The 19627-nt window shown below is 34.1% G+C and overlaps 1 protein-coding gene across 1 annotated transcript; it reads left to right on the top strand.

Moving 5' to 3' along the window:
• The first annotated feature begins 1928 nt into the window (after nucleotides 1-1928).
• LOC117331925 (eukaryotic peptide chain release factor GTP-binding subunit ERF3A-like) lies at nucleotides 1929-19391 on the top strand. Its single transcript, XM_033890918.1, has 14 exons — nucleotides 1929-2197; nucleotides 4811-4897; nucleotides 5986-6129; nucleotides 6897-6930; nucleotides 7509-7586; nucleotides 7714-7894; nucleotides 10331-10485; nucleotides 11437-11583; nucleotides 12058-12151; nucleotides 12481-12561; nucleotides 12921-13022; nucleotides 13813-13884; nucleotides 14550-14811; nucleotides 15821-19391. The coding sequence occupies exons 1-14, from the start codon at nucleotides 2008-2010 to the stop codon at nucleotides 15862-15864; spliced, it is 1671 nt and encodes a 556-aa protein (XP_033746809.1). The 5' UTR covers nucleotides 1929-2007; the 3' UTR covers nucleotides 15865-19391.
• The last annotated feature ends 236 nt before the right edge of the window (nucleotides 19392-19627 follow it).

The raw sequence follows: 19627 nt of genomic DNA, 5'->3' as shown, positions 1-19627 counted from the left end.
TGTCCAATTTCTGCAGTTCTTTGATGGTAATTCTAGTTCTATTGCCTAAATTTAAAATGAAGCGGACCACCTTATTTTGGGTTATCTGGAGTTTTTTCTTTTGCAATTTGGAGAGACCCTCATACCACGGGAGGTAGGGGGTAGGAAGTGATAATTAGTCGAATCTTCCCGACCTTCTCAAGAAGTTTTGCACAACTTAATTTGGCGATGTTTATATTGTCAGTTGAGGAGATATTCGTGTCACCATTGCAAAGTATATTTACATTAACAGGACCGTACCAGGTTAAATCAGCAATAAGAGATCCTCTTAAGTTGTTGTACAGGGGACAGTTAAGGAAAAAATGATGTTAACACAGGGATTTCCACATTCACAAGCAGGTGAATCAACGAGATTGGCTCTAAAAAGATCATAGCTTAAAGTGCACTTGCTCGATTTCTTATTCTGTTGCGTAGAATATAATATTTAGTTTTCGAGGACCATAACTGATAAAATGCTTGTCATTTATACTGTTTACTGTCATAGATTTGTTTTAGATTAGATTTGAAGGAACTTAAAGTAGGCGAGTTTCTGATAGTGTTATGTAAGCCATTCCGAAGTTTTGAAGTAGAAGGAAAGAAAGAGTTTTTTGATAGTTGTAGACGAAAGTTTTGTTCCCTAAATAAATCTGCATTTCGTAAATTATAAGGAGCTATGTTGCCAATATACATTGGCAGACTTGTGATATACAAGTCTCTGACATTGGTAGTAGGTCGATAAGAAAAGTAGGTGCCAGATTATTGACTATAGAATAGAATAAGGAGAGTTTCCGAGCACCTCTTCTCTTCGAAAGGGGTAACCAACCGGTTTCTAGATCTATATAAGAACTCTGTTTTTGTGAATATGGGCAGCCCTGTGACTATTCTTGCGGCCTCTAGATTGATCTCAGTTTCTAATAACAATGAGTTTGTTGTACCGCAGTTGTCCCATACTTCACATGCATATTCAAGTAATGGTCGTATATATAGGTAAGGTACATTTTTTCTGAAGTGTTCCTGTTTAAGATAAGTTTTAATTTACGGAGGGTGGCTATATATTCTACATGTACGTTCCACTTACAATCATCAGAAAGAATGACTCCTAGGTGTTTATGGTGGTTTGTTATTTTAATCGGGGTATTGTCGAACGTAAAGGACGGAACAACAGGAAGTTGTCTAGTTGATATTACGAGGGCCTCGGTTTTATTAGGATTAAAGGACATAAGCCATTCATTGGACAGTGCTGGCACGGGAAGACATTAAAAAGTCTAACAGGGCTTTTTTTCATGTATAGCCTATTGTTAATTAATGTCTGTAACGGGTTAAGTATAAGTTTGAAAATCTATTTATGTTTATACATATATAACATATGCTTAAATAATAATAGAAAAAAAACCGACGCCACTTACAACTTGAAGTCTACCAGATCTCCCTCTTCCCCAGAACAGAGACCTAGTATATATGCCCAGAACCACCTGGGAATGGAACAAACTCCCAGATGCCCAAATTTGCCATTAGACTTGGTCACACAACTGGTAGACCAGTAGTCCTCCCATGTACACAGTTTTAACCGTTAGAGAAACCCTATGTTTTTAACAAACATGCGCTATGTTAATTTAAATTCAAGTTGAGTACAACTCTGTACAAGGAGGACGAATATGTTCATATTTTCCCGCGCTTTGCCTCAAGACCACTCTCGTGTTTAGTCGAATATACGTTGCCACCGTTTCGTAGTTTTTATTTTCCGTCTTATTTTTTGTTTATTTATTGTCATTCATGATGACATTTTTGTTCCGCGTTCATAAATTATTTTAATAAATTGATTACTATTTACACGTTTGTTTACATGAAAATGACAAGACGAAAAAATGTACAAGGAAGTGCGCATGTAAAAGCAGAAGTGACGTCAGATCGAATCTCCACGCGGTGGGAAGTGTTGCAATCCTTTTTGACATCCCAGTTTATTGTGAAAATATCGACAAAGGGATACTAATGGCTACAGAAAACGGAGATAACGGAGCTCCTGACTCCTGGGATCAGGAAATAGACAATCAAAACGAAACCGATCCAGGGAAAGAATTAGCTCAACCACTGTCATTTCTGAACGTCAATGCGGCACCTTTCGTCCCAGGCCAAAATGTGTTTGCCACAGAGTTTGTACCTGTCGCTTCAAAAATAGACGGTATTGACGATTGAAACAAAAGTTATTTATGCAGTTATTCGATCATAGACGTGAAAATATCGAGTTTTGTATTAAATATGTTCTAGTTGTGTCGTACATGGATTTGTTTACATTGGGGTGGGGTAAATATAATACAAACGAGACTGGGCTTTGGCGATTGTTTTGACATATGGTCTGTGTGTAACATAATCTTTCATTTTAAATCACTTTATATATATTTTGATTCATTTTTACTACATTAACACCAATAGTATGGATGAAGAGATGAGACAGTCTACTATGTGTGGCTTGGTTTATTGAAACCAGACAGTCTGGTATGGCCAAAATATTTGTTTCCACTAACCTACTAGAAAAATATAGGGTTGGTACGTAGGGAAATTTTTGAAATAGTTTTTTACTAAGGTTATATAGACAAGGAATCTTTTAATAGTCCTTCTTGAAAATGAAAAAATAAAAACTTCAGGCTAGGCACAAAAATTTAGGGTCTGTATGGATAGCAGAAACACAGGTATCTATTTTTAGGCCTATCAATATACAAGATGATATTGTAGGAAATAACTTGGGTCATTGGATTATGCTAATTATCGCTGTATACCACCTTTGAATCATTGAAAATTTATTATCAGTCGTCTACAGTTTTTAGTTGACGAATGATCGATCTTGCCTTGCTAGCAGTGATCGAAGCTACTGTTGTAGTGGAAAAGCATTTCACAACTTTTCACTAATATTATGTTTAGTGATGTCACAATGATCGATTTTTTATTGTAAATCAGTTGGTAACCCTTCTGATTCACGACAATCAATTGCAAAATCTCAATTGATTCAACAAAAAATATAACAACTTATTTTTATATTTTTCATTGCATTACTTCCAAGATCGTCGCTATGTAGCCTGCGTTTTAAGTGTGAAACAAACCTAAGCGTTTCACAGACCATAGCAGGGCATAACTAAACTATGAACAAGAAATAGAATCCAAAAATTGTTTCAATTATATCTAATGCCGTTTTCAACGAATTTTAAAACTTATGAGTATAATTCAATTCTACTTAGTTTTGCGATTAATCTGACTACTGATGAGTGAACATTTTTCTTTCATGAACGGCTCTGTGTATGGTGTACGCCATACGATCTGTAGCTATGATTGCGCCTTTAATAAACTGGTGAGGAACATTGTTTAGGTTAGGAAATAACCTAGATCTGCGAGTTGTCATCAGTCAATCAAAATTCCGGATTCCAGACAGTAGCAGCCAGCTCATGTAACGATCAGGAGAACTTCACCTCCTCATAAATCATATTTTCTTCTGTCAGATAATTTTGAATCTTAAATGATTTAAACTCCTGTTTTTTCATCTGTTTTTAAGTGCTTGCAGTGTACCCTTGACATTGAGCGTTTATTAGTGCATGATAGTTTTGCTGCGTGAATCACATACAGCTGTACGTAATGTGGCACGCTGATAATAAGATATATTACACACACACAGTAACTTTTAAAAACATGATTATAAACTACAGATGTAATGATGTTGCTTTTGTCATAATTTTAGATTTAATGATACTGTAGTTGCCACCTACAACTATCCATATTAGTTTTTACATTCATTTTGTTGGTCAAATTGCTAACAAGGATATTTGACCACCCAGGGTCGAACCAAGTAAGTATAGAAATGAGATAAATACATAGTTAAGTCTTTCTTTTTTACAATATTTTTATGTTGTATATATATATAATCATGAGTTGTGATAATAAAATATGTAAAATTCCGAAGACATTTAGGCCACTCAAATAACATTGCATGAATTTACTAATTTTAAAGTACATTTTGTACATGCAAACATGCATGTACAGTGCAAACAAAATGTAAGCCTAGTTTTGTTGTGGCCTGAATAACATGATAATACACTGCTAGACAGTCTCATTACAAAGTAAGCCAGTATTATCTATGTAACGTAGAAATGATAAAGAGGAAGTTCCAATGTGATTATTAATCAATCATCAATTGGTTGAAGACAACCAATTTTACCGATTAGTCTATTATGGTTTTCAACCAATTTGACTTCACTAACTATGCTACTGCAAGGCCTCTCTTTAGATGTGTGGGAAACTTAACTATGCATAACTGGTTGTCATCTATGCCTTGTTAACAATGCATCCTATCCAACATAACTTAAAAACATACCTGTATGCTATTAGAGAATGCAAATCATTAGAATTTAATCAAATGTGGGACATTTTGTTCTGTTGTTGACATTTTATTGCTAAAATTACTGCCTTTAGATTCTCTTCCCAATTTTGTTTATTTTTCCCAATGAAGTCATCAAAATCTTGGGCCTAGTACTTTTTATGCGAGAACATATCACCAGCATCCTATACTTTTTATTTTCACCATAATTTATAAGTTTTCCAAAATCACCAGGAAAAACAGTTGCATTTTTGTATATATATATATATAAATATAAATTGTACTTTATACATAATTTATAGGCTTAAATGTATTGATCAGGAGTTAAATAGTTATAACCAAAACTTATTCAGTAAAATAAGACTGGAATGTTTTAGTATTTCCAATACAGTAAATTGTTATCATTATATTTCACAACTTTTCTTTGTGTAGATACATCTCCAAAAGATGGTACGCCCACAGACGAGTCTGGTAATGCTGTAGGTGATGAAGACATGGAAACACAGCAGGAACCAGCAGGTAAACTCTGTCCTATTATACACTTTTGTTGAGTATTACTGATAAGTTTGGTTGTTAGATATAATAATGTTTAGCTGAGTTCAATGTTATTCCTGTCTGTATAATTGGGTGTGCACAACGACCCCATTCCCAATTCATTTTAGCCTTGTTTAAGGAATTGAAAATTCCTAGTTGCGTCTATAGATTAAAACTTCCAAAGAACAGGAAAATATAATGACAAATTTTACACAGAATAGATCAAGGGTCAAAACTGGTGTGTGCCATTATGCATGCAACTAGAATTTTCATTGCATTATATAACTGTTCAATGAAAATCGTGAAACAGTTATTAGCTTGTAAAGTTTTCACATAATTCACATGTAAAGTTTTCACACAATGACTGACACATATAGATTGGTTATGTCAGATTTAACTGTATATCGGTATGAACTGTAAGGAGTTTGATTTGATCAGAAGTTTGTGTAGTATTGGTGTAATTCAATAAATCATTTTGTGAGATGATCATGACTCCAATCACACTCACTTATATCTATCAATAGGGAATCATATAATGTCCAGGGGTAAATGTTTTGCACCATCTGTCATTATAATCAATAGGGCTGGGTATTGCGGACCAAAACCGTATTGCAATATATTGCAATATTCAACAGAAACTTGCAATACGTATTGCAATATTATTGACCTTAGTACCATCAACTTGCTCGTCGTCCGCCATTTTTCGTTTCTAGTAAACAATCATAATCTCGAAAGTGCTTGATTTTAACGTAGATGTCCCATACGGCCAAGCGCTTTAGAGACAACGAAACAAGCGCCCCACCAATACGACATAATGACGTTCTCGTGTGTTTCTTTCACGTTTACATAAGTAATTTACGCTATTGGTGCCAACACATAATGTTAAATCAGTGATTAATATGCCTTTTTGTTAACCATCGCGATATACCGGTTTCCAGGGTTTGTGTACCGGTATATCGTATCGACCTGCCAAATTCGCGGTATACCGGTATTTCGATATTATCGCGCACCTCTAATAATCAACAAACTTCACAACATAGCATTGATTACATTGCGACAATTTGATTGAATAGGGGATGACTGGGCTGTTGAAGAGGAGGATGACTCTGAAGATATCGTGGTAAAACCTGTGACAAACACCAAGAAAACTATCCAGGGAGAACAGGAGGTGGAAGTGAAGAAGGAGCACATAAATGTTGTTTTCATTGGTCACGTTGGTAGGTAGCATGGATTGACATGTAGAAGTGTTTGTTATTCTGATACTGACCAAAATACATCTAGGCCTTTTTTTAAAAGATAGTTGTCTATAAAGGACAGACTCATCAAACCCACTCCTTCCAATTTACTATATAATTAACCTCTATATAAAAGACACCTCTCTATAAAGGACACTTTTGATCTGTCCATTTTGTGTTCTTTATAGACAGGTTTGATTATATATACTTCCTACAGAATTAATCAGAGAAAATTGCTAAATCGGTAAATTACTTTTTTCTCCACATTCATATCATTTTCATGTGAATAAATCATTATAGTGCTTGTTTTTGAAGTGAGAGCCTTTAATTCTTATTTCAAGCATTAACTGTGCCATTGCTTAAATGGCCAGAAGGTCTGAGACTTGACTCGTGGCCGATCCGAGTCGGGTCCGACTAGCTAGCCCACTCCTAGTTGTGTTGTACTAATTGTCTTCACACCTGCTGTTTATACATTAACAAGCCACAGCCCTAGTGTTCTGATTGATAAAGACCAGACATAATTGACAATAGTTGGCACTGCATGGATGCCATACAATCTGGTACATTAGTAATTGCTCGATGTGATGCAGAGGGAGAATTTTTTGAACAATGTGAGATTTTTTCTCGCGTCACGTGAGAGAGGTCTTCGTAGGAGAAAGCTTTGAATATCTCTCACAATAAATTGGGATGTTTCCCACCAAGGAAATGATAGGTGACAGCCCTGACATGATGTATATTTTTTGTTCCAGATGCTGGGAAATCAACCATTGGTGGTCATATAATGTAAGTATTTTTTGCCGTTATATATTTTTTTGCCTTCTCTTGAATAGTAAATGAAAAAATGGATGTGAAATTAAATAGATTAACCAAGGCATTTCACGTTTACAAGCACTTCTAATGATCATTTAGTGTTTGGCTTCTTAGTGTAAGGAGGCTTGGAAATTAGTAACCTTATACAAATCTTTCTAGTGTAAGCTTACCTGTTAAGTTGTAGGCCAGGTATTGCAAATGAGTTAGTTTACACCCCTGGCATGCAGTAACAGTTTATAAAGCTCTATTGACTACTTAATAACAGGCTTTGTTTACATAGCTTAGCAGCTTTATTCTTCTGAATTTTAAGTTGTCCTGAGAAAATTTGCTGAAACACATTTAAATTTTGTATTAGAGTTGAAATTCAGTCATTTGCAGTTGTGCTCTTTTAAGTTTTTGAAAATTTGTTTTGAGCAAAAACATTCTTTGCTTGTTCATCTATCATTGGATCTTCAGGTATGATGTATATTGATGAATTCCTGAATCAGACACATTCATCCGTTTGTGTACTTTTGAATGGTTGAAAGCTTACTATATGTATTTATCTTCAGGTATCTAACGGGTATGGTTGATAAAAGAACACTGGAGAAATATGAACGAGAAGCCAAAGAGAAAAACAGAGAAACATGGTAGGTACCTTATTTATCATTTGTTTCATATATATGTACAGATAATTATAAGATGTTCCAAGTTTTGGTAAATGTTTTGGTACATTCGACTGGGATGTTGTTGGTCAGTGTCTTGTATTATGTTTAGGTACCTCTCATGGGCCTTGGATACAAATTCAGAAGAACGAGAGAAAGGAAAGACAGTGGAAGTTGGAAGAGCATACTTTGAAACTGAAAGCAAGCATTTCACAATACTAGATGCTCCAGGTCACAAGAGTTTCGTCCCCAACATGATTGGAGGAGCATCACAGGCTGATTTGGCTGTATTGGTAAGGACCTATCAATGGTTACTTAAATTTAAATCATACTCTGAAATTTAAAGAATTTGTTAGTTTTAATATGTGGTACATAACAATTAATGTACCGTAATTGAATTAGGGCCAAATAAAATTATTTTGTTTCTCAGGCCCGTCTGCATTCAATATAAACACCAAATTTTTACTGAAAATCGTCTGCGCCAAAAAAAACTATTCTGGAAAAAAATTCTCTGATGGTTCCCGCATTATTGGCAAAAGAAGGCAGACAGTTTTGACAGTGTTGATTTACATATTTGATGTTTGAATAATATATAATTGAACATGAGAGATGGTGCCATGTCATATACCAGTTTTTCTCAAAAATAAATATTCCAATTGGTATGTTCATGATGGATATTCCAGAGGTATGCATAGGAAGTTATTAAAAGCTACAACTGGATAGGGTTACAAATACACACACAAATGCTCATACTTTATTCTGACTGTAGAACACATTCACAAACATCTAGAGAAAAAAAATGAAGGTAAACCACCACAAAAACTGATTTGAAGATGTGTATATGTTACAACACAAGTATTATAATAGGAATAGGGTTTGCTAACAGCTACACACATGGGAGTATATTGTAGAATATTGTCCAGGAGAAGCTATCATTCATTCATACCTACTCTTCTTCTTCCAGAATAAGGGACAGACTCAAAGGTTTGAGTGGAATTGTCCCTGGGTGTCAAAATATAATTGGATTGCAAAATGTAGATGTGACAATGTGGTGGAATATATGTGTTAAATGGAATAATTATATAAGACATTTGTGGTCATTTGCAAGAAAATAAAGACAGAATAAAAAAAAAATACAAAATTTCTTATTTCCTTTGATGTATTTAACAAGTGACATAATTTCAAATTTAGTTACGGTAAACCTCCGGTTAGTTCGAATAAAATTAAATAAATATTGACGAACCTGTTCAAAATTATTCGAAATTATGCTTCAGAAAATAAGCGTGAGTTCGAACTATTCGATTCAATATCGGCGAAAATCTCGGCAGAGTAAAATCATTAGACACAAACACATCCATCGTAAATGGGATACGTAATAACGGCGGCCTGAACAATGGCACATTTACAAGTAAGTAAAATGATAGTATTTCATTTAATTCAATATTAATTGATCGTTAACGTTCTTCGTTTCGCGATAACTGATGATGGTTATTGCGCGAAGCCGCTCGGGCAATGCGTAGCTACAGTACTGTCAGTAGGCCCCAAAACATTACAGTACACATTTCATTTGTGACACAAAAGTTAAACATTTGTACAGTATAATCTTTGCATGGTTATATTTTTTTATCTGAATGAGAAACTATCGCTATATTATTGTAATAAATGGTCTCTTTAAATACGTCAAAAGCAGTCTACATAACCTGTTGCGTTTACGAAAGCACTACTGTAAAAATAGGCGTTATATGTTGGTAAAATTAGACCAGAACATCAACATGTCTGCTTTTAAATATGCCCAGTCGTATTATCTACCAAACGTAGTTGATACCTGCATAATTATCCATCACTAATTGGGACACCTGTGGATTGTTTTGACTAGATATGAATGCTTTTCACGTCACTCAGCACGATCGGGCAGCCGATCCTTTCAACTTTGCCGCAAGCGACACCTCGCGTGGCCTGCTTACCTAGCGTGAGGTCCCAGGTTTTCATGAAATACCTTGATTGGCAATACTTAAGAGATGTCCAGTCACAATTAAATAATCATAATGCTAAGTTAACACTAGTTATATGTGAAAATACACTGACGATTTCTTAGTTTGCCATACACAGCGTGAATACAAATATCGCATGTTACTTATACATTGTCGGGGCCTAAATTTGCAATCAGCTGTCTCGTGCGTGGTGTGTTTTGCAATGTAACAAAAACTGAATTAACGCTAAAATATGCGGCATATATTAAATCACAGACGCATTCTAATGATCACGCATAATTTTCGCCCGGTCATCGGGGCCGGGTCGTCGCGAGCTTCTTACTTTACTTTCTTCATTTGACAAGTTCAAACTATCCGAAATGGTATCTGATATAAACAGCCAGAGTTCGAACTATTACTAGCTAAAAAATTACCGTTTTTCTAGAAAAAAATGTGTGTTCGAACTATCCGCGTGTTCGAATTAATCGTAGGTTTACCGTAATACATGTATCGTCATGTGTGATGGAGAGACAAAAATGAAAAAATCCCTCATCAAATTTTCAGGGAGTAAAAAAAGGCTCTCTCCCTCATCTTTTGAAATGTGCCTGAGAAGATATTAATTTTGTTTGGCCTAACAGTGAATTCTATATCGTTAGATCACACCAGTTCTGCTTGAGAAATTTTCAAGAGCATTTAAAGCATCTTTGAATATTTCTTGTCCAAAAGAAGCAGCTATTTTGTAATTGTTAATTTTTGCAGGTTATATCAGCAAGACGAGGTGAATTTGAAACTGGATTTGAGAGAGGTGGACAAACTAGGGAGCATGCTATGTTGGTTAAAACTGCTGGTGTAAAACACTTAGTTATAGTAATTAATAAGATGGATGACCCCACAGTTGAGTGGTCAGAGGAAAGGTAAGACTTTAAAAACAAAACCATATCACTAACCTCTGAAGCAGAGATGTACCAGTAATGAAATAAGGGGGGGGGAATAGATTAATAGAATCTAACATGGGTCTGTTTTGTGGACAGGGATATCTCAACCCAAGTGTAAGCGTTTGGCCAGTCAGCACGAGGCTTGCTGAGTGCTGACCAGCCAAACTCTTACTAGTGGGTTGAGATATCCTTGCTCACGGAACAGACACATGTTTGATTATTTTTCTCTCATACTTGCAAGCATATGTAAGATTTTATGAAAATTTTTGATCGCGCCATCTACAATGCTCCTTGAATTGTGCGTCAAATTGATGATGTCCTCATTTACGACATGATTACTCAACGTAAAATGATGGCGTTACATTATTGTGAGCAGCGAGTGTCGTATAGCGCATGCCAGCTGTCTTTACTCCTCTGTGTAAGATCAATTTATCTTTTCCCTAGCAACCGCCGGATAATCGTGTGAAGTATGTGAGAAAAACCGGTGATATAATACATTATAAAGAATCAGTTTAGATAATTGAAATAAGAATCAGTATTAGACATAATTCACCACCTCAGTATTGATGTCTAGAGTTAGTGTCTTATTGAACTGTTGATACTTAGAAACTATATTTGGTCATTAATCCCTTCAGAAAACTTTTCCCCTCCATAATCAGGGTAACATCATTGTGACAGCAAGTATAGCACACTGCATGTTTTGTGTATATAATAATTCATCAATGAAGGATTATTTCAATTTATTATATTCTTAACAGCCCATCAAGACAGTGAAGTATGAAATCAGCAATGTAATAGCTAGAGTTGAGAAAAATGTTCAGAAGCAGTGTTTGTAAGAAGAAATCAATACAGCAGTTCAACATCAACTTAATATTAAATTTTCCCTTTATGATATGTAGAACAATTGGTTACACCACTTCTACTTTACAGGTACCTGGAGTGCAAGGATAAGCTGATCCCCTACCTAAAGAAATGTGGCTTTAATCCTAAAACAGACTTGTATTTTATGCCAGTATCGGGTCTCACAGGAGCATTTCTTAAGTTTGTACCAGATGAAAGTGTCTGCCCATGGTACAGGTATGTTCAGTTGATAGATAACTACATTGAGTTACATATAACTGGTTAGTGGGTAATTTACTTGTCCCGAGCGTCCTGGGTCAATTGCTGAGTCAATGAATTGGCTTGGCATCAAACTGTCTTGTGTTGGTCAAATTTTCTTTTAACAACCTCTTTTTAGGAACTGCTTCATGCAATGTCATGATATTTAGCAGTAGCTTGCTGTCACTGAGCACTACAAACTTGTAGGAAAGATATAACATGACCAATATTCGGATTTGAATTTATTAAAATGCAATTTTCAGTTCAAATTTGTTAAATTGCTCCTGTGATTTCAGGTTTGAACTGACCATGATCAGCTTGTAGCTGTCCAACAAAGATATTGAGAAAATAATCTTTATTCTATCATTTACTTTATTGAATGGACATTTAAAAATGTTTGCATTATTACTGGTAGTTAAGACAAGTTAATTTCACATGTAATTTGATTTTCAGAGGACCATCACTTATTGATTATCTAGACCAACTGAACTCCCTGAATAGGTCGACAGAAATGCCCGTCAGAATGCCTATCGTTGATAAATACAGGGTAAGTGGGAACAACTCGAAATACAAACAAAATACAGTTGAACTTTACCAAAATGGTCTGGACGCACATATTCTGTTGGGTTATGCAGATGCTTGGATACATGATTTCACAATAACAGGTTAACTTATTATTCCCGACATTCTACCAGGGCATATTCCTTTATGCGAATAAACAGGTTGGTCAAGATTTTAATTGTTGCATATCAGGAATTTAGACCTGCATATGTAAAGACAGGCATGTGGTAGTTGTCCTGAAACTTGTTTTGTTTGACTATTTCTTTCTTGTCTTTTGTTGTCCTTATCATTTTATATGCTACATTTGTTTTTAAGGACATGGGAACGTTATTACTTGGAAAATTGGAGGCTGGTGTTATAACCAAGAATATGTCTTTAACAGTGATGCCAAACAGAGTGAGTACTGTTTAAGAATGAATTAAGATTTTACATTAAAACAACATATTTTGTACAATATATTTTTTGATATGCATGTTTCAATTTGAAAAATCTTTTCTTTTATCTATCATACTCTTTCCCAATCCCAAGTGTCTCACATCAGAAAAAAAAAAAAAAAAAAACGCTCCTGAAAATCTGTCCGGATTCTAGATCCAGTATTAGAAGGCATCATAAATAATATGACCGCCAACGAATTGTTTCAGTTCTAGTGGTGACACAAAACCTATCATTTCCGTTGTACCTTTCCATACTGATAGTCTCTCATTGTGTTGAAAAGTGCTCCAACATAATATGGCGACGGATTTAATCTTTTGCAGGCTATAGTAAAAGTGAATCAGCTGTTCTCCGATGAAATAGAAACAGAATTGGCCAATCCAGGTGAAAATCTCAAAGTCAAAGTGCAGGGAGTGGAAGAGGAAGTGAGTTTACTTTATACATTTACTTAACTAGTGAGATGGCCAGAGATTTGTCATCAGCTTTCACTTTAAATGTTTTGTATCCAGACCCATAGCTCAAGAAGTATAAGTACAACTTATACCAAACTTGGTTATTGTTGAATCTCATGGTGGACATCTCAACACATCCTTCATTTCCAGACTATCATCCAAAATTTGTGGTCCAGTGACTCTGGGCTTTAGTGATGCTGGGAATCTGTACTTTAAAGTTTAGTTTTTAAAGAGCAGTGTTTAGGTCAATATTGGTGTATTCCTACCAAACCTAGAATAAAGTAGCATTGTTCTATGTACATCTAAACACTCAACACACCCTAAAGATTATGTGAATTTTAATCCTTTGGCATATTTTGGTGTTAAAAACCTTAAAATTGCTTCTTTACTTGACTTTTGTTTTAGCTTATAGTCAAATTGGATCAAGTATGAAATAGATCAGATGTCTTTTCTTCTCACTTACAAAAGAGTAATCTTTTAGGCAAAAGCATGTAGTGATATATTTATACCTATCTTTAACATTTACATGGTGGTTAAAAGCTACAAATGTATGAATGTGGAGATTTGTTTTGTTGTTTTTTGGGTAACACTTACTCTTCTGACATAATGGAAAAAACAGAACAGATGAGGATATGAAAATGGAAAAAAATGTGTTCTAAAAATCAGCAAACTTCAGCAATAGAAAACTTTTAAGTACATTAACGGACATCAATTGAGCTATAGAATTAAGTTGACCACAATTAATGACCTCTATTTGTTGTAGGATATTTCACCAGGCTTTGTGCTCTGTCCGATGGAGTCGCCATGTAACACAGGGAAGGTATTTGATGCTCAGGTAAGAAGTGTTTATTTTAATTGTTAATCCAGGTGTATCCAGGTGAGAAATAAAGTATTTCTTCTTCATACTTTAACTCTGCCTTCACTAGGACTAACATCTTTTTCCGTCCTTATTGCAACAATATGGTTTCAAATACAAACTTGGCTTTCTCTAACAATCTTTACCAAGTCCATTCTCCAGGGAATAATCAGTATGTTATCTGTCATAATTCCTGTTCTGTATCTATTTTAATCCAAACTTCACTGAAAAGCATCTTCTTGTATTACCCATGAGTAATCAAATAATTTGGTTGACACCAAATTATTCATAGATCACAGAAACCCGGTTCACTGTTTCATCAATACTCCTTTCTTAAGGAAATTCCTGAACTCTAAATTTTCCATAGTAAAACATTAGGGAATTTAAGTTAAGTTCCTTAACCAAGATTCTTTTCCATCAAAGCCAAGTTCATACAGAATGTTTCCTAATCTGTTTTTTTGCCCCCGAATAAATTTTGTAATGGCTTGTAAAATGTTATGTAACTATATTATTTTATATCCTACATAAATATTGAAAAGAAACAGATAGGCTACTACTTTGAGTTCTTGTGCAGCAGTGAATGGTAGGCTTGTATTATTGTTATGACTTCATTTATCCATGAACACTATTTTATTACATTTCAGATTGTGATACTTGAACATAAATCAATCATATGTGCAGGATACAGCGCAGTATTGCATATTCACACGTGTGCTGAGGAGGTAACGCTTCGGGCGCTTCTGTGTATAATTGACAAAAAAACTGGTGAAAAGACTCAATTGAAACCTCGCTTTGTGAAACAGGACCAAGTAGCCATAGCTCGTATTGAGGTGAATGGCGGGATGATTTGTTTGGAGACTTTCAAAGACTTCCCACAGATGGGTCGCTTTACCTTACGAGATGAAGGTAAGCAGATGATTCCAGAAAATTGTCTAGCTCTGCACTATGTATAACTTGGCCAGCTATTGAATATGATTTAATTCAGTAGGCTTTGGAAACAATAGCTCTTCTTTCATTCCATTAAAAATATTGTAGTTAATTGAAGGTTTACTGTAGGAATGTCATGATTAACTGAAACGAAAAATCATGGTTTGGTTCATAATTTTCATATTTCAGTTTGGTCCTGAATAAGTAGGTTGTGGTTGTTTGGTGGCAGCAAAGGCTAGTATTATTTGTGTCATATCTCAATCGATACATGCCGCTGAAACTGCGATGTAGTTGTGCAACGACAATGATAAGTACAACTATATTCTGTAGAATTTGATTTTCTTGTAGCAGACGGTCTTGTGCACAAGATGGTAACTGTACAGACACAAATGAAACCCTTTAAGGATTTACCTCTTTGATGAATGTCGGCGTATATATCTAATATAACTTGGAAATCTGTAGCTAAGAGCTAAGAACAAAAAGGGTTCAACACATAGGGCCCAATTAATCATGAAAACACAAGCCCTTTGCAATGAAAAAGTCTACAACTTTAACCCAATTTCATAGTGGTATAAATATGATCATGGACTACATGGTATGATATGGGTGGACATTGATAAGTACACCTGGTAAATACTGTTTGTATCAAATTATCAGAAGAGGTAGGTTAGCACTGGCAAGTTAGTTAAAATGGAGACTGAAATGCTTCGCAGGACATGATATAATGAAGGAAAGAACATGATTGTGCAGTAAATATACATGGATTGTTTGTCTGAACTTTGATCAGGGCTAGTGGAAAAAAATGGCTATTAGTCCTTGGACTAGTGGAAAATGTTCATGTTCTATTTTAAGTAAGTTGTTTTGGAAATTATGACTTTGACTAAGAAAGTACATGTATTTGATGTATCTGATGTATATATAACATTTCAAAGTTCCATGTAGATAGATCTTAACTTATTTAAATTTTGTCTTTATTTTTTTTTTGCAGGAAGAACCATTGGAATAGGGAAGGTGTTAAAAATTATTGCTTAAGATTATTTGGACATGAATTAGTGCTGGGGGAATACTCACCACTTGACTAAGAAACAGTGCTGGGTTGAATACCTCTGACTCATCAGTGCATTTAGGATTACACCACACTGGATGGAAATTGGACACTGGCTGTACATAAGGATTTGTTCATAAATGCTGACATTTTAGGATCTAAGAAGTGCAAAACTTGTGCTGTTGCTGTGCACCGAGACCCTATTTAAATAGATTTTGTTTACATCATGGCACTTTTCATCATTCGAGTGTAAATGGGTATGTCTTGGGATAGTAAACTATTGTAAACAGTCTGTCTAAATTTTGCGTCACCTTAGTTTGATATTTTTGTTTAGTAACTGTTTTGGATATTGATATAATAAATCATATTCTTTAGAAAAAGTTTGTTTTATAGTAACATGAATATTTTCTGTTGAATGTGCCTTCGTCATAGTCAACATTCCTACTTCTCAGGAGAGGCCAAAACCTACTGGTATTATGAAGATAAGAAAAAAATATAATTTTGTTTTAAAGTCAGTTTCGTATTTAATGTAGTATATATACACAAGTTTTAGGAGCAGCTGGACAGACTGACATAAAAAAAACTTTTTGGAGTTTTGCACTGGTAACAGCTATTTGATGCCATCTTGTTTGTTTGTTTGTTTACAGATAACTAAAGCATACAGTGCCATTGATTTAAAGTGCACAATTCTGCTGTTCTTAACATGTAAATTTGTCTTAATTACTCTTAGGTGGTAAAAAATTTCACACCAGGTAACGGGCCTGAGTTAAAAAGATGTTTTGAGTGTTTTTCTATGGACGTTGGTGCACATATTCCTGTATGTCCATGAAATTTCCTTTTGATTTTTTTTTTTTTTTTTTCCATCTGTCAGAAGAATATAGCAATACAAATATTAAGTATTTTATTACAAATTCTAACACCTGCAGTGTTCAATTTTTCAGTATAACTGCACTCACCATGATGAAAGTTATTTTTTGTACCATGTTTTAGATGGTAATCTGTAGTTTAAAACTATTTGAATTATCGGTGCAGAGTGGGTGGACTTGTTTCTAAAGGCAAACAGTGAAAAAAAGATAACAAAGACAGTTATCGTTAATTGGGGTACAAAACAATTTGCCTATATCAAAATGAACCATTTTATTTAAGAGTGTAAATTTGTAGATAAAATTTCACTATCACTTTTCAGGTTATGAAGTTTTGTTTTGATCAAACATTGTAAGCCTGCTTCATAGAATATTTTCATGAGTAAGATTTTTTTTCCCCAATTATTATATGACTTATGTTTACAAAATTGTAATTTCAAGAGATATCCCGACAGATTCTAGATGGTGATCAATCAGATATCAAGTCATGTATTTGATAATAATGACTTAAATGCAGCACCTGCAGTTTATAAAAAATAACAATTCAGGGATTAATTTATTGGAAAAAAGCATATTGATAATGTGTAGTTTTCCTAGTCTTCTTATGGTCCTCTGTTATATTTTGGCATTGATATCCGATAAACTTGTGAAAGAAAACCGGACTACATTGTTAAAGATGACTTGTACTACCAACATCGATTGGAAAAAATGTTCAGTCATTTATGCATATGTTATAAAGTTTAAAATTTGTTATTACAGTGGATGGAGAAATATCAGTAAATCAGTAGTTTCTATGGGACATTGACTATCCAGAAATGTCACTTTTCACAACCAATAGGATATAACTGATGATGTTTTCTTGTAGTTGCTGTACTGAAAATATATTCAGAAATGAAAATGTCCAAGATATACCAAGGTTTCTGTGCATTTAAAAGTTTGAAACCTTTTGCAGGTATCTGTAAAAGTGCTGTGTTTGATTAATGTTTTGCTTTGTGAAATTGTTTCAGAAGTTGAAAATTTTGTTGTATGTATCCCCTTCCCCCGACCTGACTCACAGTTCATTATCAGTTATCCCCCCTTGTTTTGTACATAATACTAGATATGGTTAACAACACATTGTCACTGCTTGGTCAACATGCATTGATATGGATTGTAATGTATGGCTGTGTGTTTGATTTGAATGAAGAGTGAGGGAGAGCCTTGGAAGCAAATGTTCCGTATGAGTGAGTAAATGAAAACAGGTGCTTACATTTGTGAAGTAACTTTCTTTATGTTAGCGGAATCCTTATATAACAATGTTAAATGCCGGGTACAAATTGTTAGCTTTATATTCACATTAGTGTTGAGCCCGCGTTATTGCTTCGAAATTTACCACAAAGTTGTTAAAATAAATTGCACTGTAATTTATGTAAACATGTATAAATTCATCAAGGAAGGTATAAGTTTGAAATATTGGTCTGACTTTTCATGTTAAACTTTTCTGTCGCCATTATTTGAGGATAGGTTGTAAGATGTTTTTGGTTACAAAAAACTGGTGAAGGCAAATTGTACAGTTGAGGCTTGCATAGCAAATCAAATTCTTTAATAAATTTTCAGGTAGTGACTATAATTATCAGTTGATAGACAACTGCATTTCATATCTTTTTTCTTGAGGAAGTCTAGAGCAGTACAAGATCCCTATTGTCTTTTGTAGTACATAACAGCTTACAGAATTACTTGAAATTTCATGTCTATTAACTGGTCAATGGTATTCTATCAAATAAATGTTAAAAAGTTTTAAAACATTTATCAGAATGCTAATGGATATGTGTGTGATAGTGTTTATGAGGTGGTGATTGGAATACAAATTTAACTAATTGTGCACTTTTGAAAACTGATTTTAGTTTGTGGATTGAAAATCTTTTAATGATTTTTTATTTGATTCATCAATTAAGAAGTGAAAAATTGAATTATTTACACATATCTGATGTAAGCAAAATAATTTCATACCTTTCCAAGTTTGAAAAACCTTGTGTATTTCAGAAGGACCTAATGTACATACATATGATTTTTGAGAAATGTCATTGAAATGAACTACAATTAATAAAGAAACAAAGAAATAATTACAGATTTTGTTTTTTAAACAGATCATTGAAAAAAAAATTTCTCGATCTATGAAATTTTACACTTATAACTTTCTATTATTTTGCCATGTTACACATGCTACACAAATAATGAAAATAGAATTATTGCAAATACAGATCTGTTTAAAGATGAATCTGACTAATATTTCTTGAAAATGGAGAAAAAAATATTTCAGGGATTGGAGAAGGAAGAACCTTTCTGACTGTACATACATGTTATATTTCCACGTAAATTATATACATTATAAATCTGTGCACTTCCAAGCATAGCCTATGACTGTTACACGAACCTGCTAATATCTTATAGGTTAGAGAAGAAATGTGTTATTTTAAGTGAAAAAATATCAAAATTGTATTTACATCATGACAAGAAAATTAAAGTTTAATAAGACACCTGTCATTAAATATAGATATCATGTTTGTCATGCAGAACATCAAATTTCATCAGATTTTATTGAGAAACCTATTTACAATAATTGTAGATCTTGATTAAAAATCTTTTTAATTAAAAATGCAGGTACCAGAAAGTGATCTTTGTTGTATGTTATTGATTTTTTTTATGTTTTGTGAATAACAATATCAAAGTAATTAGAATTGCCATGTTTCTTCTAGATCCTCTAACCAATCCTGAATGTGTGTACACCTTCAAAATTATTTCATGATCTAGTCAGTTTTTGAACTGATAAAACAAATTGTAAAATTAGGCTAAGATCAGTAGAAATATGACACTATTATAATTTTAATATGACTTGGTTATATAAACC

The sequence above is a fragment of the Pecten maximus genome, chromosome 1, assembly GCF_902652985.1.
Source record: "Pecten maximus chromosome 1, xPecMax1.1, whole genome shotgun sequence".
NCBI lineage: Eukaryota > Metazoa > Mollusca > Bivalvia > Pectinida > Pectinidae > Pecten > Pecten maximus.
Note: the sequence above shows the minus strand (reverse complement) of the source record. Positions and strands in the feature narration are given on the sequence as shown.